This window comes from Pungitius pungitius, chromosome 8, assembly GCF_949316345.1.
Source record: "Pungitius pungitius chromosome 8, fPunPun2.1, whole genome shotgun sequence".
NCBI classification, from domain to species: Eukaryota; Metazoa; Chordata; class Actinopteri; order Perciformes; family Gasterosteidae; genus Pungitius; species Pungitius pungitius.
Window position 1 is genome coordinate 5242160 of NC_084907.1, and position 23764 is coordinate 5265923.

General features: G+C 46.4%; 1 protein-coding gene across 2 annotated transcripts in view; it reads right to left on the minus strand.

The window, feature by feature from the left end:
- Positions 1 to 2777: 2777 nt before the first annotated feature.
- The window catches only part of tox2 (TOX high mobility group box family member 2), an 80465-nt gene continuing 59478 nt past the window's right edge, over positions 2778 to 23764 (minus strand). Inside the window, exons 5-10 of one of the 2 annotated variants that reach the window (XM_037490005.2) lie at positions 13694 to 13978; positions 12506 to 12736; positions 8505 to 8585; positions 5742 to 6152; positions 5494 to 5642; positions 2778 to 4931 (exon numbers count right to left, since the gene is read on the minus strand). In XM_037490005.2, coding sequence (XP_037345902.1) covers positions 4889 to 4931; positions 5494 to 5642; positions 5742 to 6152; positions 8505 to 8585; positions 12506 to 12736; positions 13694 to 13978 — 1200 coding nt within the window. In that variant the 3' untranslated portion in view covers positions 2778 to 4888. The remainder of the gene's footprint in view (positions 4932 to 5493; positions 5643 to 5741; positions 6153 to 8504; positions 8586 to 12505; positions 12737 to 13693; positions 13979 to 23764) is intronic. The other variant, XM_037490007.2, reaches the window with a different exon arrangement.

The following is a 23764-nucleotide window of genomic DNA, read 5'->3' on the forward strand; positions in this document are numbered from 1 at the left end:
AAATAGCCAAATGAAAAGTATGTCGGAATGAGTTATGGAAATTCTGGTTTCTGTAGATGTACTAGTTCAACATGTGCAGTGAAGTCAGCATGAAACAAAAAAAAAAAAGAAGAAAGAAACCCTAACTGATTCTGAACACAAAGCGAAACCCATTTCTTGTTAAAACCACCCACATTTCCTGCTGCTCGCTGCTCCACCGCAGCACCGAGGTTGCAACTGAAAACGTTTTGCCTGGATGCTGCATTATGGCGTCTGTGACAGACCCGGTGTGTTTGGTTGCTTTCTCCTCCCCTGGGTTCAGCCACGGCGCTGACCTTCTGCCCTGCATCTCCCTCAAAGGACAGATACCTGGTGGCGTCATGTTCGCAGAGTAACCATCAGCACACCGCTGCACCGCCGCAGCTCAACGCCTTGCAATGCAATTGTAGCCAAACGATGTGCTCTTTCAAAAAAAAAAAAATGTTTTACGAGGGGACCAGGTGTCACTCGGGGGGCCGATTCATCACCCGCAAAAACGTGCGAGCCCTGTGCTCGGCTGCATCTTCAATCAACCGTATACTTAAATAAGCATCTAGAGGCGTAAAAGGATCTGGTAGTTTAGGAGGACATATTGACACGTAGTGAGCGGAACTTGCTTTGTTGTTGAGTTGTTGAATACAACATTTCAATAAAATGGACACGTTGTTCGTCATTATTTAAAATCTAAATGAGTTGTGTTGGAAAAAAAACATCTGTACTTTACTTATTAAATGTAGCCGGGAGAGCGTTTAAAACACATTGGAACAAAAAAGGGAACACAAAACAGCGCTGAGGACTCATTTAAATTTAATTTGGGTATAATAAAGAACCTTTTTCCTAAATGAATCTTGCCAGACTGAAAAATTGAACCTAAATCAAAATCAAAACTTGCAATGGATAAAAAAATTACGTACATGGCAAACCAGTCATTGAAGTTATTGGCCTTTTGATTCAGTATTGAACAGTGAGTCCATAGCGGTTGTGCATCTCTTTCATCTAACTCTCTACAAGATAGACACCACGCAGCAACCTCGTCTTTGTCAACAAACCTGCTGCCATTACTGATGCCATCGCTGCAGTGGTCTTTTGGATCCTCCACGACCGACGAGACCACCGCATTCGCTGCTTTTCTAACGGCATCCTCCACCACAACACTGCAGCAGCTTCTCGTTCTCGGTCGGGCCTCGTGCCTCCGACTCTGGGACGGGCGCGTCTACACAGTCTGCACAGTCTACACCGTACACACCGTCTGCACCGTACTCACCGTCTGCACCGTACTCACCGTCTGCACCGTACTCACCGTCTGCACTGTACACACCGTCTGCACCGTACTCACCGTCTGCACCGTACTCACCGTCTGCACCGTCTGCACTGTACACACCGTCTGCACCGTACACACCATCCACACCGTCGGCACCGTCCGCACCGTCTGCACCGTACTCACCGTCTGCACCGTCTGCGCTGTACACACCGTCTGCACTGTACTCACCGTCTGCACCGTCTGCACTGTACACACCGTCTGCACCGTACTCACCGTCTGCACCGTCTGCACTGTACACACCGTCTGCACTGTACTCACCGTCTGCACCGTCTGCACTGTACACACCGTCTGCACTGTACACACCGTCTGCACCGTACACACCGTCCGCACCGTCTGCACCGTACACACCGTCTGCACCGCCTGCACCGTACGCACCGCCTGCACCGTACTCACCGTCTGCACCGTCTGCACTGTACACACCGTCTGCACCGTACACACCGTCTGCACTGTCTGCACCGTCTGCGCCGTCTGCACCGTCTGCACTGTACACACCGTACACACCGTCTATACCGTCTGCACCGTCTACACCGTCTACACCTGGCAGTATTTACTTGAGAAATGATGACTGACACGCGTGTGACACAGGGAAGACGTGGCAAAGGAAATCGAATATTGCTAACCATGTACGCACGGGTACAGCTGCAGCCGGAGAGGAGGGAGACAACACCCAAACAGAAACACAAACGCGGGGCCTGCCGCGTGCACAGAAGGCACAAGACAGCGGCGCGTGGTGGCACCCGAAGCTCTTTTTCATATTGCATTGTATTAAGAATGTATGACTGTGATGTTAACGTAATGTGTGTCATATCACAAAGTGGCAGGTTCTGCAATCGCCCAATTAATGATCTATTTGCCGATTCAATGCCATTGAAGAGACGAGACGGGCGGGCGGACGTAAAAATGAATAAAACATGGCATCGAGGGCCTCGCGACGCTTCCATTTCAATCTCTCCATCTCTCTCTCTCTCTCTCGCGCAAAGTCTCCAAGAAGACTTGTGTGCGATTGGGGTAAAATCGGCCCTTGGACGGTTGCCTGGGTGTGTGTGCACATTGCATTTCTCTGTTCTCTTTATCTCACACATAAGACGCCTACGATGCACCACTTTCACAAGCAAAGCCGACGTCTTCTCGCATCTGCTCTCTTGTTTGTTAAGATAGTTTTTACTGGCAATACATCCGCGCTGGCTGGCGTGCTCCGTACCCACGGCTAATTAGCTAATGCCACCGGAGTCCTGAGCTAAAAATGCACACAGGATACGAGTGTGACCCTCTTGAGCGCAGACGCACTGCGAGGTTCAGCGAGTCGTGGGTGTTGGTGAGTGTTTGAAGCGGTTTTAAAGTCTTGGAAAAACAAAAAAAAACAAAAACAACAACAACAACGTGTGATCGTCTCATTAGAGGAAGGGAGAAAAAAAAAAAAAGAGTCGGCGAGGAATGATCCCTTTTAAACTTTTTTTTATTATGCAGGTTTGAAATAAAAGAAGCAATGTGACACAAACAGATGCTGCTGGCAAGGGGGGGAAAAAAGGGAGCAGCGGCCGAAATATATAAAAAAAAGAACAAAAAATCAGTGTGATCAGCATCCTTTTTATCAAACCAATAAAAATGAAACAACAAAGTAAGATTAAAAATACACCTCTATTGTAAGAAGCAAAAGTGATCTAATTTCTTTCATAAATAAGAAAACCTGTCAAATGGCTGATGGGTAACTAGCGGAAACAATATATTGGTAACCATTTAAAATATTTATCATTACTGGCTTTACAAATAAAATAACCACAATTGGCAGGTTTTTATTTTTACACAACTTAAAATGTTATTGTTCTGTAACAATTAAAACTGAAATTATGCAACAGTAAAGAGATAAATACAGATGTCATTGTCAGCAAAATGCAATTCTGTTAATCACACAAAAAGTTAAAAAGATGAGATCAACACAACCTAACACCAAGTAGAAACTTATAAAAATCACTGTAATGGGGATGTGATGGCTCCATTCACATATTTCATTACTTCACTTGTGCATGTCGAGGAGACAAAAATTGACATTATGGTCAGAGAAAATAAGAAAAGGGAGGTTGGGGGGCATTTTGAGGCAATGTCTTCTTTTTTTCTCATTCCAACAGCAACATTATATCTCATTTTATCTCACGGCGTTTCTCTCTCTCTGTCTGTCTCTCTCTCTCTCTCTCTGTCTCTTCCCTCTCTATCTCTCACCTGGCTCTTTCCATTTAATGATCTGCAGGACACATATTGTGTATTCAGTTTTAGATTGAACTTTATTGGAAAAAAAAACACACCAGTGAGCACAGACTTAATGCCAGAACGAGAGTGTGAAATACTCCTCTGAAATCCAGCTGCACGAGGCTGTTAAAATTCACGAGAAAGACCTCGACACTCCAACGCTCACACAATCTTGCGCACGGGCGCGTGTCCGTGGACACACACACACACACAGTCAACTTCACACGTCATGAATGGGTTACATTCTAACGTCCAGGCACACACACACACACACACACACACGCACACACACACAGAGAATGACTTACATGTAATATTAAAGAAGAAAAAAACTCTATCTGGACTCCCAATTCCCTATTTGATCCCATAAAAGTGATATTTACAATCACACTGTGACCGCTCAGTAGACCTCAACAGGTCCTTTAATATTAAAAAAAGATCCTTTTCGTTTTGTTTCCCCACCCCGAGTTTTTTTTTTTGTATCAATTTGCAGGCCCTTAAGCAAAGCTACCATAACATCAAAGCCTGCGCTGAACCTACTAGAAGTTAATATTTCTCTACAGTACGGGGCCCAACGCTTATTGGCAAAAAAAAGAAAGAAAAGAGGAACGATTTTGCAAGCCAGAAATAAATAAAACAACAACAACAGCAACAACAAAAAGGAAAATGAGAAAGAAAAAAAACAAAATAAAGGAAATCAAAACGATTAAAGGACACGCAGATTTTTTTTTTTTTCCTTCTCATTCTAATTAAAGCTGGATGGGGTCCCTGAGGGGACTCTGATGGTGACACAGAAGAGGAGTGCTCTTACAGCCCGGCCGGCTTCAGAGCGACCAGAGAAACACAATTCAGAGAAGAGGGAGGGGAGGAGGAGGGGGGGTGGGAGGGGGGGGGGGGGGGGGGCTTCATAAGTGCTTGGCAAATTTTAAACAGCAGGAGGACTGCTAATACATTAAGTGGTACAGACAGCAGTCATCTAGTCAAAAAACGCTGGTCACGAATTCTTCTAGAAACGGAAAGAATCGATCATTACGTTGACCCCCCCCCCCAAAAAAAAAAGATGGTGGTGGTGGTTCGGGAGGCGGAATGTGTGTGTGTGTGTGTGAGTGGCCGTATGTGAATGCATGTCATTGTACGTTACAGTGTGAACTGTGTGTAAGTGTGTGTTTGTCAGAAGAGGGTTGACGGGCAGAGGGGCGAGAGGGGGGGCGAGAAGGGGGGGGAAGGGAGGGGCGAGAGGGGGAGATTAGGGGTGAGAGCAGACTTCTCTGTGTCGTATTTGTCGACCGAGAGTGATCTTCAGTTTCAGGTGAGGTAGAGTGGCTTGTCCCTGCCAATCATGCTGCCGCTGGGGAGGAGAACAAAAGAAACACAAGCACGGGTTAGATGACCAACAAAGAAACAATGATATGCATATTTTTCTCAGAATGCAGATATTTTAAGCTCATTGTTCCTACTTCTATTCTCCAAAGAAAAGCCTGCAAACTTAACGAAACATGTCGCGGTACTTTGTCCCGAGCTCTGAACATCTTCTAAACCCTTTGGTACAATAACGGTGAGAACTTGTTTGAGGGACATCTGTTTTTTCTTTCTTTTTTTTCTTCATATTGCTGTCTGACAAACACATGACAGGCTATTATCTCACCATTACCTCTCCAGCTGTCCTCCCCCCCCCCCCTCCCCCTCCTCCCCCCGTCTCTCTGGAACCGAGCTGACAATTTTCAACTCAACGTTATGTCGTGAAAGCGGCCCGACAAGAGGCAGCTCTGGTCCAAGACTCGGATTGGACTGCATCTACCCCGACAAACTCTCGCCACCCCCCCTTTGAACCATTCTGTATACGCATGTGTTCACTCTGCCCCTTCAAGGCCACGAGGTCAAACACAACGGCGCCCTCTGCCTCCGCTGACCTGCAGTGGTTGCCACACTCCCGATTGCAGTATTCACTGTCCCAGTCGTGGCTCTGAGCCACTCCGGGACCTGGGCCGGGACCGGGGGCTCCTGGAGACTGGGGGCCGCCGATGCCCTTCTGATATTCGGACTGCAGGTGGGAAAACCCCTGGAGACAAAAAAAAGAAAAGGCAAATCAAGCCCACCGCCTCAAAGCGTAAGCCGGCGGCGGCGCGGCAGAAGGCGTGCGTTCGGCGTGTCGCTCTACCTGCTGCCCCGGAGGTGGGGAGTGAAGAGACGCCTGCAGCCCCATCTGGTGAGAGATGATCGGCTGGGACTGGACCTGCTGCATGCGGATGGGCTGGTTGAGGAGCGAGCTCTGGTGCAGGGATAGCTGCTGGTGGGGGTGGAGGGGCGGGCTGATCTGGAAGGAGGAAGGGGGAGAGGCACTAATGCTTGGCAGCATCTGCGATTGGCTGAGCGTCTGCGACAGGGCGTGGCGAGGGGCGTGTCCCGCGTAGCTCTGCAGGTCGGCGAGGGGAAAGGCCCCGGGCCCCAGGTAGGGTGACGACGGCTGCGGGGGGTGTGGCACGCTGTACAGGGGCGGGTTGGCTGGCATCATGTGTGGAGAGGCCTGGCTCGTTTGGGCACTTTTTGTCTCCACGGGGTCATTATACGTCTGAGAGTAAATACAAATCATGGGAAAGCATCATTTAGTTACTATGCAACAAACAGCTGGACTTGCCCCAACTCTGAGCAAGTTTAAACCAAGACTGAAAACTTTTATGTTCACCTTCGCCTTCTGCTAAATGTGACCAACATTGCCCTTTTAACCTTTGATTAAACAATTTTAATAAGATTTTAATCTCTCACTCTGCACTGTAACTTTTAAATCTTTTTATATTTACTATTTTATTTGCTGTTTTTTAATTGTCTTTTAATTCTTTTTTCATTTATTTCACTCTATTGTATGACATGTTATGATGTGAAGCACTTGCCTTGTGTATGAAAAGCGCTATACAAATAAACTTGCCTCGCCTTGCCTTGAGAGGGGGGAGGGGGGACCAAGATGGAGGGAAAAATGGTCAATTGGTAACAGTGGCTGAGTCACACCGAAGGAGCAGCTGGCTTTGGCACATTCAAATGTAAAGGCAATCATCCCTAACAGCTTTGTGTTAGTAACACGGCTCCTCGTCCAATGAACTCAGATTTGATGTGAAAATGTCTTTTTTAAACGTCAGTTTGGCAACATAGTGAACTCATCTATAGTATTAATTATCTCTATCTATTAAGCTAACGTTCTTCCTCTCCTTATTTGCTCAGTCCCCGCCGTTGATGCCGCGAGACCCGCCGCGCACATTTATTCCGCAGGTCCCTCAGCCTCCCGTCCTTTTATGAGGTGGTGAACGTATGAAATATGTGCCGCGTTTCTCATTAGCTGTCAGGCGGCGCGGAGTGATGTGTGGTACCCGGGCTACTTAGTAATGGCTCGCATCCATTCCTCTGAACCCGTGAAAATAATCAATGCAACGTGATGGAGAGATGGATAAAAAGGGAGGGTCAGATATTTTTGCGAGGTCAAGTGGAATATAAGAAGCTGAAGAAATGGTGTAAAGGTAAAAAGAAAGTATTTGTTTCACCTTTTTTTTAAAGTTTGATGTATTGGATAAGAATAATTTGATATATATATCAGAGGAAATTTATGAAGACTGTGCGCTGTTTGAGTTAAAGTTTGCGAGGATCGAAACAACCTTTATTACATTTTAGACTTTATACATCTACGTTCGGTACGTGGGAGCTCTTGGATTCAAACGTACAAAAGGAGAATTGCCATGCCATACAGAGGGAAGCAATCATACTTTTGTTTTTTCCTCTCCTCCCAAACAAACCGACGTGCATCACCAAACAAAAAGGCAACAGGTGCACGGCGGAGCTGTGAATCCTCCAAATGACACTCCAATTACCTCCAATTCCACCCGCCCCAATTCACTTTGAAAAGACTCCTTCATTGGTAATTAAAAAAAAAACAGAAAGTTGCTTTGAATCACGGGGTTCAGCGCTGGATTGGGATTGGCTGTCAGGTTTTTTTTGACTGGCAATCTAGCAACGTATAGTATCAATCAGGCCTCTGTATGGGAGCTCTGACATGAATGTCTAATTGCAGCACAGACGACGCCATGAGAATAGTCTTTTTAGTTGAAAGTGTGCCACAGTGAAGAGGCTGATGAATTAACTATTCATGCCTTAATCAAGGTGCTTGTTTTCGGCCCACGAGCACGAGAGGAAGCGCGGTGCGGAGCGGGGGGCGGACCGGGATCGGGTGAGAGATGGGGGGGGGGGAAGAGGAGGAGCTTGGCATATGCTAATGCAATTTAAGAGTTGTGTCTCGAAAAACAATGCCCCCGAAACACTGAAAAAACGAGGGAAAAAAACAGATTGAAACACCCCCGTGTGCCGAGAAAACTCCCGTACCAGCCTCTGGTCAACATATGACATCATCCTTTAAAAAAAAACAAAACAACAACAACACTTTCAGGGTAAGGTGTTTACGTTGTGGGCTAAAGAGGAGCGAGAGCAGGTGTGAGCGGGCGGCGCATTAGGGGCCCATCAGGGGCCCATCAGGGAGGACGAATGACAGCTGACGCAGGGATGAGCACACAGGCGTGCACCGATACTTTTTTCATTTCTCCCCAGGTTGCAAATTGGGTGTGTGTGAGACCTAATTTTCACTGTTCTCCTCTGAGCACACGCACACACGCACACACACACGCACTCTCACACACACACACACACACACACACACACACACACACACACACACACACACACACACACACACACACACACACACACACACACACACACACACGCACTCACACACACCCTTCTGTGTGGCAAGCGGAGGCTTATCTCTGAATAAGAGTGAGAGGAATCCTCTGTCTAATTCATCATCCCTTACATTGCCGCTGACCCATGTATATCAAAGATGTGACCCACCCCCTCTCCCCCCCTTCCCCCCCCCGGTGGTTACCTTGGAAACCAGACTGGCTCTGTAGGCGGCCAGGGCTTTCAGGTACTCCTTCTTAGCAGCCTCTGTTTTCCTCTTGTAGTTCTGCAACAACAACAACAACAAGGACGATTGATTACAAGGCGATGCCAAAGGTTAGAATGACCCAGTGGTCCACACCGGCTGACGTGGAGGACATTTTGGGAGTCGTGGTGTGACTGTGTGCCCCCCCCTCCCCACCCCTCGGCAGCGAGCCGTGTGACAAAAGGCCCGTTAAAATGGATTCATCGCAGGTGGAGCAGATTCAGCCGTCTGCACGATGTCTGCCGCTGCCATTTGAAACATGAATTCCTTCCCCAACGTCCAGATGTAAATGCGGAGAAAGGCCCCGGCGTGCAGCAATGGCGAAATGATGGCGTTTGAAATATGACGACGCTAAAGGAGCGACCAGAGGCGGTTTGTCATTTTGTGCATTGCTTCCCAGCCTCTTTTGCTATAAAGGCTGTGGCTCATCTCTTAATCAGAGCCGATGTCCCGGCAAATCACTCAGACGAGGAGGGGGGGGGGATAAAAGAATTCAAAACAGCATTAGTAGAGAGGCAATCTCAAGCCTTCCGAATGATCCTCGAATGATGCGTTGAGACAGAGAATTCAAGCTAATGTCATCACACGTCACTCACGGAACTCTTTATAGCTGCCACTGCCTTTTTCGAGGCGGGGTGGGGGGGCAACAAGTTCCCCAACAAGCCTTAAATCGACGAGGAAGACTCAGGCGTCCTCTTTGACACATTTTAATATGAAGAAGAACGTTGTGTTTGGGTAATTTGCTGATCCTCGCTGCGAGACAGTCTGTGGCTCCGTGCACCGGGGGTCATTTCTTTGAAAGAGGTGGGGTAGAATAACCATTAAGCATTCATGGGTTGCCAAATTCACAAAGGCCTGGCAGCTGCAAACACGGGGCAGTCAATAAACAAACAGACATAAACAGAGAACAGCAAACAAGCCGGGACAAAGGCGGATACAGTCCCTTGCTCTAACAGATGACGTTCCTCCTCCCACTGATGCCTATTTACAATTATTTCCACTGCATCATACTGTATATATATATATTTATAGGTATTTCGGAACGACTGCATTGAATTAGGAAACACAAAATACAGGGAAAACCTTCATAATACAAACAGATAATCGCCATTAGGAAAAAAGCTGACAACCTCTCCCCATCACCCTTTTAAATATTGATCGAGTCACGGCCGCCTCTTTAATGAACCCCAAACTTCTCCCAGCAGCTTTAATTTCAAATCAATTTAACACAGCTAATGATTCGTGCAACGACGGATACTTTTAAATAAATTACCATGCCTAAGGATGTCTAATTATTCCAAAGTGAGTGGATTCATTAGCAATTGAAGCCGTCAGGGGCTGCGGGGTCAGTATGAATTAAAAATAACAAAGCTGCGAGGGGAGAGCATATGCCTCCATCGTAATCCTGACACAGAGGTGTCCCGCCTGAATTAGCCCCTAATTGTACCTTAATGAAATGTTCTTGTTTGATAACCAGTTAATTACAGAAGACAATAACTTCGCACCCTGCTGACACTGAAGGGAGCGATTACCCAGACGACCGAAAAGCCGAGCGAGGAGGAGGAAGGGGAGGAGGAGGAAGAGGATGCAAAGTTACAAAAGATATACATTCAAAAAGCCAGAGTTAGAAAAGAGTACAAAAAATCATTGCTAGATGCTGAAATGTAGAAGGAAATACAGAGTTTTATTCTAAACAGTTTGTGTTTGCCTTCTATTACTGCCATTTTCTCATGACTCCAACGCAGCGGACTCTTTAATTAAATGTAAGTAGCCCATTCCGTTATCACTGTTACTCCCTACCGCTGTATTAAAAAATAAAAAAAGCAGAGAAACAACCTTAATAAATCTTAAATAACAAAAAAGAAGAAAACTGATCTTCTGTGTTTCTGGGGCAGCTTTAACATGTAAGTCACCTTGAGGAATAACGCATTGATCTCGCACTATAAAACAAAGGCCTTTCGGGAATAAAAAACAAAAAAACCCTGCTGCAAAGCATCTGAAAACATATTAATAAAAAGGAAACTATCAACATAAACACGAATTGCAAAATAAATAAAAAACTCTGTTCTACCAAACTCGAGGGTGACACTGGAGAATACACAGCAATGCCATCAAAGTGGGGAAAACTCACACGCTTTGGAAAAAACAAAGGAACACAAATCACAACAAGGCCTCCTGTGATCGTTTCTCCAATAAAATACGGCGATAAAACACGCCGCCTTTAATCCACCCGCGTGAAAACTGGGCCGCGTGGTGCTGAAGGTAATTGGAAACAGGGGCCTCGCGTTCCCAGTTAAAACAAATGCTGCGCGTGGTGGGGGGGAGGGGGGGGCCGTGTTTACATTCTTGTGCCCCGTGCGCGGCTCCAGAGGGTCTGACCGGGAGGTGGGATACACCACCTAGGCGGCGCTCCTGAAAGACGTGGCGTGGCAGCCGAGAAAAAAACAAAACGCACACACACACACAAACACACACACACACACACACACACACACACAACGAGTCCAAGATTCAACGGGCCCCCGAGCGGGACAGAGGTAGAAAAGGTTTCAGGCCCGAGACCTTTAGCTTCAACAGAACAGCTATCCTCCTAAACGCATTTCACCTGGTCATCACTCCGTGCCGTAATATGTTGTTCAAACCCAAAGACGGGTGGGGGGGGGGGACGGACGTTTAACAAGGTTAAACTCTGTTAATGCGCGTTGATCCAGTTCGCGCGTTTGTTGTGCAGGAACGAGTGACAGTGTTAGTCGCGGAGAATAATTAGAGCAATCACAGTGTTATTGCCCAGACAGGGTCCTACATTTCATTCCATAATGACATTATTACCTGGCGTTAATTATGTGTCTTGCGAAGGTGACACGTTTGATTAAACGCACGCGATTGCACAAACAAATCAAAACATTAGCGGCGGAACGGCATAATGAATGGATGTTTTTTGGTTTTAAGCCCGGGACTGCCCTTTCGTTTCATCTCTATTCTCAGGTAATACAGCGAAGGACAATTGCATTTAAGAGAGAGAGAGAGAGAGAGAGAGCATCTACAGTGCAAAATCTAAGGCGAAAAGAGAAGGCGGGACACGAAGGGTTAAGAAGCACAAACAATAACATTTCAGGAGCAGATGTCCTTGAGGCAAAACCAAGGACGAGGCAATTGCTAATCTTGTATTCCCGGCATGATCAAATCACCAGGCAACAGATATAAATAAAAGGACAGGAAATGAGGAATTCACATTCAAGGGTGTCAGCGGCGAAATGAAGATTCATGGTGAAGAGCCCCGGCGAAGGCGGCAAAAAATTAACTGCAAATAAAAGGGACAGGCGGCCTCCAAAGTCCGGGCGTATAAAGTGGGTTCGGTGGCAGAAAAGCACACACGTGCTTAGATGGGGTTCTGGGCGACAGGCGGCTGGGGCTGAGGGAAAATGGGCCGCACTTTGTCATGGAGACAGGTGCTTTTATTTGACAGCCAATAGGCTGCGCCCACACTGGATATTCTAAAAATATGAGGCGGCGAATGGTCATCAGACCGTCTCGCCTCTCCCCCCCCCCCCCCGTCATTTCGCTCTCATCATTTGTTACCAGAACCCGCATTCTGGGTCTTTGACTTTGACTCGTCGGCGCCGGGGCGCTAAAATGATGTTTGGAAAACGTTGCCTGGGTGGAAAATGCTCCAGACGGCAGTAAAAATGTTAATGAAGTTTCACGTGCGCAGGTGAGGTCATAAAAAATAAAATTGACTCGCCGAAAAAAAAACGTTCTGGGAAAATACAGTATGTCTACACTGTTGATTGCGACACACTTTTCATCACTGCATATTAGGCAAGTTACTCGTGACATAAACACTGTCATTATCACTCCTCTTCTTAAATACATATATATATATATATATATTTAATGAAGTTTAAGAAATGTAATCCTAATATGAATGAGCAGCCTGTTACCTGTTTCTGCTCCTCTCCCAACCCGTCCCACATGGAGGCCACTATCTTGGACACGTCCCCGAAGGTGGCGTTGGGGTTCTGTCCCTTGATGGCGGCCTGCGTGTCCCTGAAGAACAAGGCGTAGGCTGACACGGGCTTCGTGGGCTCGTTGGGATCCTTCTTCTTCTTCTTTTTTTGGGGCTTGGGCTTGGGCTTCATCATCTCCGAGGACGGCCGCTTCTCGCCCGTGATCTGGAAGACCATCAAAAGCACGCAAAGACAAAGCCACTTATTGACACCGCAGGAACGAGGGCCACGCCAACATCTGATCAAGGTCTAAAACTCTCTGTTAGGTGGTTAGTCAGCGTTTTAATGCACCGGTTGATGTGTTTTTTTGTGTCAGAAATAACATCTGTTAGCTCAATTCATCAAACCTTTTCAAATCTTTATTTTTCAGTTATTGAGCGAGTCATGAATTCAGACTTTTCATGCTGTGGGGGGGGGTGAAAGGAATTTTAAAATGGCTCTGACTTTGATGTGGTCTCGGAGCGAACTGGAGGCAGCGAATGGAATTACTTACTGGTGGGAGTGATGGTCATCACTTTCGTTCACACAGCACAGATGTATATGCAGGGGTATTTATATGTTTTCCTTAACGAAAGGGTCTCCCGTATCACTGCGAGCAACCGTCTACATGCACCCGTGAAGCCGACACGCTGGGGATGTGGCCCAATCAATTACATGCTCGTTTCCCACTCCCCCGATAGAAAATAAGTAGGTCCACGGAGGCTGGTGGGCAATACATGAAAAGCCGATTTGCATAAATCAAACAAACCTAAACAAGTGTAGCAGTGGTAGTTTTTCGAAGCCAGATTGTATGTGACCAACGGCCGAGTGTGTTTTGGTTGCCGACACTCAACGCTGAAGTAAATAGGTCAATTTTTCTTTTCAACTTGCGCCGCTTCGACCACACCAATGAATGCAAATGTACATTAAAACATGGTCAGCTCCCCTCGACAGCAACATTTTGCAACCGTGCCAGTTTTCTACCCGACCCGATAAAAAAGAAGCCCCCAGAATCACCCCCCCCCTCCCTGCAGAAGCTGAGCACCGTCTCTGAGAAGCCCTGCCGAGCCCCCCGCCCCCCCGACCCCCCCTTTTACTCCTCCACCACCACCACAAGCCAGACAAGCGATGCCCCGTCGGTACCTTCGAGTGAGGATCGGTCTCCTCCTCCTGATTGGAGCTCGAGGGGGAGGGCGTGGCCGATTTACTCCCGGGAGGTGAAGGGGAGCCGTGAGGCAGTGCGCTCCGGCTGACCTGAGGGTTTAGCTGGGTCAGTGCACCCATGGGGTTGGGGGGTATCGGAGGTGACCTGTTTATCAGGGGGTGGTTACGGACGGGGTCATAATGAGAGCCATCTGGGTGCTGGTGATGGTGTTGCTGGTGGTGGTGGTGGTGGTGGTGGTGGTGGTGCAAAGCCATCTCCTGCATCTGGGGTGAGAGAAGAACACCAGCTTTACTATCTTCTCCTCCACTCAAAGTGATAAACGTTTGCCAATTAGCCAAATGTGCACAGACCTGGAGGAGTGGTGTGGACATTTTTCCAATTTGAGAAAATATTGGACAAAATCTAAAGTGAGACCATGAATTACTGTTTGGACGTGTGTTGGAGTGAGGAACACATGTCTGTTGGATCAAAGACCTTCTCATTGATAAACTGAGGCTGGTGGTTAGAAAGCTTCTCTTTTTATTTGCAACGGTCTGTTTTTCGTCTCCTAACTTGCAGGTTTATGGCCAATTATGGCTTTTTGGTATCACTGAACTTTATTTGCAAGGGAGTGTTTGAGGGGGGGGGCATTTGAATATTGTGAGCAATTCAGTTAATTAAATTAAAAACGTAAAATCCGTCCGGCTGGTGTAGACAGCTGTCAATCAAGCAAATCTGACCCAAACATCCCCTTCTGAAGATGCTTAGTGAAGAATTGTGAAAAGTGAAGAATATTTCAAAATATTGAAGAGCAGCTACTCTGCAGTATTTGTTGTTGTTGTTGTTGTTGTATGAAAGCTTTTGGGGTTGAGACTCCCTTAAACTACGTGGTATTTTCAAGTCTCATTATTTCTATTTTTTCCCCCCCGAGAACTTGACTGTTATGGTTTTTTTCTCACCGCTTTCAAAGTGTAAGACTACACCTCAGTCCACAGAAGGCAGATGCTTTTAGCAGACATGATCTAAGAGTGCACTGCGAATAGTGGCCAATGGTCGCCAACAGAAACCAGTGGCATTATGCTCTTTGTGGGTCATGAAAGAGGAAAAACATCTCCTGCTGCCATGTTTAACCACACAACGCACCTTCTGCAACACAAAAAGGGAACAAGAACGACCCTCACGCGGAGAACACCCTCCAGAGTGATTACAGAAGCAGCTTCCCCACACACAGTTCTGCTTCTTCTTTAAAGATCTTCAATAATAACCACATGAAAAGCTTCTCTTCGAGATTCATCAGGACGGAACATGAGCACGCACCAAAGGAGGCTTTTAATGTGGGCATAAATGGGACTGCTTGGCAATTTACAGATCAGAAAGTGATGAACTAGCATTTGTTAGCTCTTTTAAATATTTATGAGTTAAATAATACATTACACATTAGTGAAGTGCTAAAAAGATCAGATTGAAACGGCCCGAGCATATGAGGTCCTGATAAAAACAAGAGGTTTAAAGATGAAGGCTTGGATCTCTAATCATAATTGGTCCCACTAGATTGCTGCAGTACAAATGCACAACAAAGTGATGTTGCACGAGGCTCCGGCGTTGCTCTTAAAAAACTCCTAATATTCATACACAACATTAGATTCTGTGTTTTCTCTCGGCAGCTGCACACAAAAGACAGCTATGAACAAAGCCAATCCTTTTGCATTTGAAACCTCTCCCCCCCCCCATCCGTGGCAATCTCCAACTTCCAATCATAACTCAAAACACCATCACTACACTTCTTAAAACATGAGGAAACAGCTTCCGCAAAACAAGTGGTAAGCCAGGCGGGGGAAGAAAAAAAAAAAAAGAGGAAGAAAGGAGGAAAGCAAAAGGAAATTGAAATCCATTAATTTTCCATTTGCTATGGACTTGCTCTTTAAGGGTCCTCACAAACCAAGAAGCATTGAAAAACCAATTAATCAAACATGAATGGCCTATCATAGCTGTAGCAGACGCATTTCCATAGCAACAGCCTCCGGGGGCGAAACTGTCACCCTTTAAGCTGAGCCACACCATGTTTAATACAAACAAGAGGGAGACATGCAGAGGGTTCACCGGGGGTGGGGGGGGGGGGGAGAACAGTGGCATCACGGGTGCAGAGGCTCCCTCGCGTACTGCACACACATCTGTTTAGAAATTCCCATTTTAAACCACTGATTTGTGACACTTTGTTTTCTGAAATGACAGTATGTTAAATATCAAACCCGCCTCATTGTTGTTTTTCGGGCAAAAAAAACCCCCCCAACAACAAAAATTCAGCAAATTTCTCGGTTATAATTTGAACCCAGTGGACTTTGGTCAGAGCTGTGTCCTTATGAAGCAGCAGGTCACCAGAAAACACACAGAAACCGATTCTTCAGCCGCCGTAAGAGACGCACAGATTGTACCACCGCGTCACATTAACTAAAAAGCATCTGACACCGAAGAAGGACCAGCGATCCAACGCTCATATCGTCCCCACTGTGCTCAGTCTGTGCTTTAAACCCGCGTGAGACGGAAAGAGCAGGAAGTTATCGCACAGCGCCATCGAGGCCTGAGCTAAATAAAGCGAGCAGCAGACGGCTGTTCAAATATTATGAAAGAATCTGACAAAGGTTGCCGGTTGCCATAGGTACTGTATGCTAATTCCTAATGGTATCACCCGAATGGGAGGGAGGTAGGAGGGGAGGGGGAGGGGGGGGGGCAGTGAGTAACAGGACTTGGTTGGTCACTGCTGTTAGTATATAACACATGTGGCCTTCTCACCTGTCATAGACATCCTGTGATACAAATGTATTTCCTGGAAAAAGCGACAAAGCACGACAATTACGTCACGTCGTTTTTGTTATTTTCAGTGGGGCAAACCGAATAGATGGTTGCGGGTTGAGAAAGATATCATTGCAAGTGGAGGGGGGAATCGTTGAATACTTTCAGGTATTTCTGAACCCGCTCTATTTTGCTCAAAAATGACGAACCAATAACGATCCATACTCAGAAGACTCATAGAGTGGGATTCGTGGGAGAAGAGCAACAAGACACAAGAGAGGAGGAAAGACTTAACTACTAAAAACCCATCTCCAAAAGTCAGCACGAGGACAGGTGTTGCTGTTTGGCGGCGAGCGGCCGGTGCGACCTGTGATGTGAAGCCAGGTAACTCGGCGTGAGCGCGCTCCGCCCCCCCCCTCGCCGTCGTTAACGCCCGTCCTGTTTGCATTCACACCTTGTACATCACAGTCAAATGGGAGTCAAATAACAAAGGCTTTCCAATTACGCGCGGCACACTGTGCGTGAGATGGAATATCACAAAGCCATTGTTCTCCTGCTCCCGCTGACCCTACCTTTTGAAAAACGGTTTCCACGGGCCGCTCCGATTGCCGGCGCCGTTTGATTTAGCCAAAGGGGATTTGACCACAGCGCAGGGAGGCGAACCAGGGAGGAGAGGAGAGGAGGAGAGGGGAGGAGAGGAGGTGCAGCCACCAGGAGGACGACGATCACACATGATCACGTCCGTTTTTTTCGTCTCTTTAAAATGAGCAGGGTGATTTTAGGTTTTAATTGCCCCGGCATCGTAATGAACCAGACTCTAAAGAATCAATAAACTCTGGTCAGCGTCTAAAACTGAGTCAATAAAATCTTAAATGTGCCACTTTTTTTTAATGAAGTGCGAGCGGTCCATTCAGTTTGGCAACTGGTTGATCTTTTAGCGTTTTTGGATTTTAAAAGAGACATCACCTGTTGTTCTGCTTTAATTGCGCTCGGAGAGGCTCTCGGTGCCGTCCCGCCCCTGTTTGAACACACAGGGATCAACGCTGCTGAGAGCCGCCCCCCTCCCTCCTCCTTCTTTCCACGGCTCCCTGCTCGACTGGAGCCATCTTGTTCGGAGTGATGGCTCACTCACACAGGTTTGCGGCTGCTATTGTAAAATCACCCGGCGTTTAATTGAAACAAATGACTATAATAATAGAACATTATCCCTGCAGGCGCCCAGCCATGACAGCTTTAATTAGAGGCGCGTTCAAGACTGATCCTTCAAAAAGCACAGCCCGCACCGCGCAGCAACGCGGCGGTAAACACGCCTTTTAGTAGGTGGGGGGGGGGGGGGGGGGGGGGGAGCCAACCGCGGGGGCCTCGGAGCTACTTCTCATCCCCCCCCCCCGAGGGCAAAGCGCTAACAACTCCTGTGCCTCGAAGAGCCTTCCAGCCTCCGCCCCTCCCTCTCCTCTCCTCCTCTCCTCCTCCTCCTCCTCCTTCTCCTTCTTCTTCTTCTTCTTCTCGCCTCTCTTCCCTTCATCCGTGTCTTCGGTTTATCAAGCTTATATAGACCCAGGGGGGTCATTTACACAAGCCGAGGAGAATTAATAAGAGAGTGGATTCATGAATCATACGCTACTTAAGAATGGAAGCGAAGGCGAAAAAGAAAAAAAGGCCGCTCCGTGACACGAGACGGATGCTTAAGTGAGGGGAGAAGACGGGCAGCGCTTTAACAATGTGTCGGGGCCTAACTGGACTTGTTTAGAAAAGAATCATCCAATACGAAAAAGGGAGGTTTTGATTCAGCTGTAATATGATGCTGTGATCCAGGTGTAGTACAAGCCAACAGCATTTAGCGACGCGCTATTAAAAACTAATTTAGTTTAACAGCCTGGCGGTGACTCCACGTTGGCAAAACAAGACGCTATAAGGTCACTTTCACTGGTTCCAATTACAAGCTGGGGGCGGGGGGGGGTGAAATACTTGCTCTTGCACCTCCTGCGCTGAACTGTGATAATTTATTAATCCGGCAGAAACACAGCAATTCCTCGGAAAACTGACGTCGCAAAGGAAGTAATTATGAGATTTCACACAAACTTGAAAAGGTAAAAAAAAAACAACGTTAAAAGTAGCTTCTGGAATGGATAAGCGTTTTATATATTGGGAAGCCAAAGTCCTCGCCCACACGCTTCATGTTTGTATAAATACCTAGGAATTACTTTTGTGCCACGCAAAAAATAAAATCAAAACTAGAGCAAAAGGTCAACTTTTATGACGTTGAATACAAAATGTTTTTTTTTGTTGTTGTTACGTTTTGATTCTCCTTTGGGTGTAAAGCACTTAATGCCCGCGGCTCTTATTGCCGTTGTTATTAATGACTAAATCTAAAAGCAGCGCTGGAGGCTTTCGCTCAAAGAGGCCGTCGTATCTGCCTGTGACTGACTGGCGGTTTGAAAAGCTCCGCACCGCCCCTGAACGCCTCGCAGTGGATCCGTGGCAGCAACAAGGCAGTGGTTGATTTCTCAGGCAGCAATGTCAGGATGTCCCCCTCGGCGCCGTCCTCCATGTTCCTCATTACTGCTAATGTCAGAACCTCCTTTGCTTTTATACTTCATCCTCCTCCCCCCCCCCCCCTCCCCCAAGTTCTCTCTCTTGTTCCTGCAGTCTTTATTCTCTCTCTCTCTCTTGTTCTCTCTCACTGTATCTCTCCCCGCCCGGGCCTCCGCTCCCCTCTCAGCCCGGGCGTGTCTCTCCGAGCTCACCTCACAAAGCGCGGCGTCAGAGAATCAGAGGCTTGCCTGACATGACATGCAGGAGACGGCTGTGAGGAGCGGGTAGGGACACACACACACACACACACACACACTTGACAGTGGAAAGGCGAGGCTCCTCCGCTGCCACTAATGAGACTCCTGGCTGCCGTGACATCTTTGTGCACGCGTGTCAATGTGTGTGTGTGTGTGTGTGTGACCGTGCTTGCACCGACAACAACAACAACAAACAAAAAAAATATGTAGATGCAGAAATAACGAAGGGAAATACAAGAAAGAGCACAGACATGAAAGGTGGGTGCATACAGTATGGTGCAGGTCACGGGGAGGTGATTTTCACGTGTGAAATCCTCTCGTGGAGACATTTCACTCGTCTCTTGCAGAAGCCGCCTCGACTTATTCTCCTCATTTGGACCGCATCGAATGCTACAGACAGCGTGTTACCGGGCAAAGGAACTCATTGCTATTCAAACGGTATTGTACATGTGACCACACGGTTCCCTGCGTCACACTGTGGATGATGCTCTTTTTTGATTTTGCGGACAGAAAAAAGATATTTTGTTAAATAATTACATTAAAACAGGTGCTTTCTACTGCAACACCACACAGGTCGTTAAAGATCATCGATATCGCTCAGGTTGTTCTGGAAAACAATAGTCCTGGAAAAAACAAACAAATGAGCTATGCTGCATATGTGCTCCTCTTAGCGAGCAAAATCATTAGAAAATAAATTAACCAAACTTTTTTCGTCCCTACGCCATCAAGAGACAATCTGCAGGTAACTCTCTGGCCTCGTGGTGCCGTCTCACGGTAACTAACTGTGTCACATGACTACACAAAGTGTTTTAATCTCTTGCGGTGCATTAGCGGGACAGAGCGGTGGCTGGTTGCTCAGCAGGGGAGACGTTAAACATCCGTCCCCTCCCCCCCCCTCCGGCGCTCTCCGCCGCCACCGGGGCCGAATATTCCCCCCCCCCCCCCCCCCGGTGGTGAAAGCAGAATGAGCTGATGGACGGTGGAGATAGGGCACAGTGCAATATGGACACGATTTCATGGCGTGATAAATCTCCGCGGGGGCCCGTAACTAAGTGTCATATGAAATCCTTTATCTGAGTCTCTGCTTCATAACGCCGGCTTTCTCCCGCAGATGAATCTGCCTTTGTTTCTTCAGCTGTTCTTTGTTTGAATGCCACTGTTGATCACCTCCACGCCACGGACGAGGACGGTGACCGCGCAACACCTGTGTGGTGATGCGTCTTCTACTCAGTTGTTTTTTGAAATAAGATGTTATGAATTATCTAAATTGAAAATTGTCACCATGGAGATTGTAATCCGTTACCTGTGACCACACAGACAGGCGGCGTTATTAAAAAGGGATTTGGCATAGCACTCTGTACTCGCAATATGTTTAAATGACACAATTTATGTCCTATAACTGATCCTTTTAAAGTTTGGTGTGTGCGTTATTTAACTTCATCTCTGTAGCAGCATACAGATTATAAATAAAGAACCTAAGACGCCACCTTATCCTGTGATTAGCTTAATCCAATAATGTTAACTGACTTTATCGGGGTGGAGAAAATAGACGAGCTGCAGTTGCAATGAAAATCCCCCCCAAAATGATGAAATTGGAAAATAATTTATATTTCTTTTAAGATATTTCTTAATATACAACTACAGTTTCATATCACATTGCCAGAGAAAAAAAGTCACTTCTCCCAGGAGATGAGAAAAGAATTGAATTTTTCCTTATCGGTCATCTATTTTTCCACGGAATGCTATTACTTGCTGCCTGCCGTTGCTAGGCAACAGGAAATATTAATAGGACCTTTTATTAGCTAGGCTTTACCAGTGGAGTACTAAAATGAAGAAGTGGAAAACATGAATGTGTTACATAAATCTCTGAACCTTTCAGGGTTTTGCACAAGTCTCTGTTTGTCCAGTGATTTACGGCTGTGATGGTTCGTTTATGGGAGAGGGAGGTGTGAAATGCCAAATGGAACATTAGCCTAAGGGACAATTTGAAAATAAATAATCACAAAAAAAGTGTGGAGGGGGGGGAAAAAAGGAGAGAAACCGTTTAAAGGACAGCGGACTTCAAGAGCCCATCAAACAAGCAAGTGCTATTTTGGTTTGTGCCGAGGGCATTGATGGTTCAAAATCACCTATGCCTGAATCAACATTGGAATAACTAATACAAGTCCCATTCTATCAGCGGGGTTGTTGAACTGTGGTGGAAAGCGACAGACATTCCATCATTTTTCTGCAGACGCTCTAATCCCTTTAAAAAATGACTGAAAATGAAGGTCTTTCAAAGGAGAAATAGGTTTTCTTCATCTGAATGAAAAGTATAGAAGAAGGCAAAGAGCAGGAAGCCTTAAAGGGAAAGGTAAGACAGATTTAAAGTCCATATTGGAAAAAGTCCAAACACATTTAATTATAGTATTTCTGTAAAGTCGCTTGATAACAGTCAAGGTGACGTACAGATCTTTTTTTTTTCTATGAATGCATCACCTCATCTTTAATCCACCGTTCTCCCTGTTTCATGTTCATAAAAAAAGAAAACAACAGCAAGGTGTACAGTATGTGATAATCCCTCCATCAGAGAGAGAGAACACACTCAAAAACACCACAGCTCTCTTATCATTAATTCATCCCAGCTTGTCTGTGACAAGTTCAGTTAACATTGCAGCTCATATTTCATTCACACAGTCTTAGAGAGCGCGCACCTGCCTCCAGCACTTAATGCCGCCTCGCAAGTAAAAAAACCAAGAGAGGAAAGAAACACACCAGCATCCACCCAATTTAACATGACAATCAGGGAGGGATTGACACTTTTTTTTTTTTTTAATTAACCTCGACAACTGCTGATGAAGAGCCTGCGAGGATTTTTTTTTCTTCTTTCTTACACTAAAATGTTGGTAACAAAAGAAATTAAGAGTACGACATTTGAATATGAAATCAGCAGGCGGACCACCCTCATTTCAAATGACCTGACCCCCTCATCCGGGGCGGATTTACGTCTCGTACTCTGGAAAGTAACAAACGAGATAATACCTGTGAGCTAAAGGCCCCGTATAATAAATAGCCGCTACGCATAACATCCCCTGGCTGATTATACATTCATCATCCGTTACATATTCAAAACATCACACCCGAGCCAGTTTGATGATGGCTAATATTGCATGCATCATTGAGGAACATGAAGAAGAAGAAAAAAAAAAACCTTAATCAAAGATAATTTATTCCACTCGCAGGCACGCATATCACACGCGTTTAAGGGTGCATTTGAAATGTGATTGAACGCGGAGGCCTTCCTGTTCCAGCGGATTGCAGATGTTGTTGTCGTGGAACAGGTGTGGAATCTAACAAGAAATCAGGCCGATGATAAAATAGATTTGCTTTTGGTACGTTTTCTAGTAAATAAATGACGTATTAGAAAGAAAAATAGAACAACAACAACAAGGCCACTTCACTTGTGAGTCCAGCAGCGATGCAGCAGCAGAGATGAGTGTCGTTCTGGGCTGTGTTGATACCATCAATGCAACCTGAGAATGGCTATTAAATATCTAATGTGTTTTTGGAACTTGTAGATGCTATGACAGTGGGGGCATTAACAGAGAGAGAGAGGGAGAGGGAGAGGGAGAGAGGGGCCCTGCCAAGTGCATCAGAGCATCGGCAAAAAAAAGATATCGTGTTTGTCCAGGAGGGGCTTCAGGAGCTCCAGAAAAAAAAAGAAAATATGAGTCTTTACACAATTAGGAAAGTAGATTAAATCATGTTTTTTATGTTCGCCAGCTGAAAGTTAACCTTTCTCAACTCTTGGTATTAAGGATTATAACTAATAATGTCCTCTGTGTGGCATTCAGAGCATTATTATACGGTGCATGTGAAGGGAATGTTTTAGTCCAAAGTTCTCCTCGCATCGCTGACATCGTGCTTTTGGTGCATGAGGGGCGATGCGCTCACACACCACGGCTGCAGCAGGTCACAACGCCGGCCCGGGGGAAAGCGACTGGGTCGGCGTGGAAACGTAGCGCCCTGCCTTCCGGTTCCCCGTCAGGTGAACACACACCGTTGGCCCGTGTCGCGGCTGCTGCTGCCTTGGGTTTGTATTGTTAGCGATGTATTGTTAGCAGCTGCTAGCTCAAAAGAATGAGGCCGGCAATATTTTATAGTTATAAGTTGATATTGTTGGGGGGGGGGGATTGGTTCATCACTTTGTTGTTTTGTGATGCGGACACTGTTTAAGCTTCTGAATAAAAAGCGACTTAAACCATGAATGATCAAAAACGGCTAAAAGACTCCCGTTAACCGCCGCCAATGGAAACTTTTTAACCAGACAATTCAATTCGGAAATGAAAACAGATTCAACAACTGGATGCCTTATTTCTCACCTCAAAGGTTTTCATAAGCTAATTTCCATGAACTCTTTTCATTGTATGAGAGCTCAGGACCACGGAGCAGCAGCACGTACCATCCAGCTCCCTCACCAGCAGCTCAACGCCAACATTTCCATGGTAA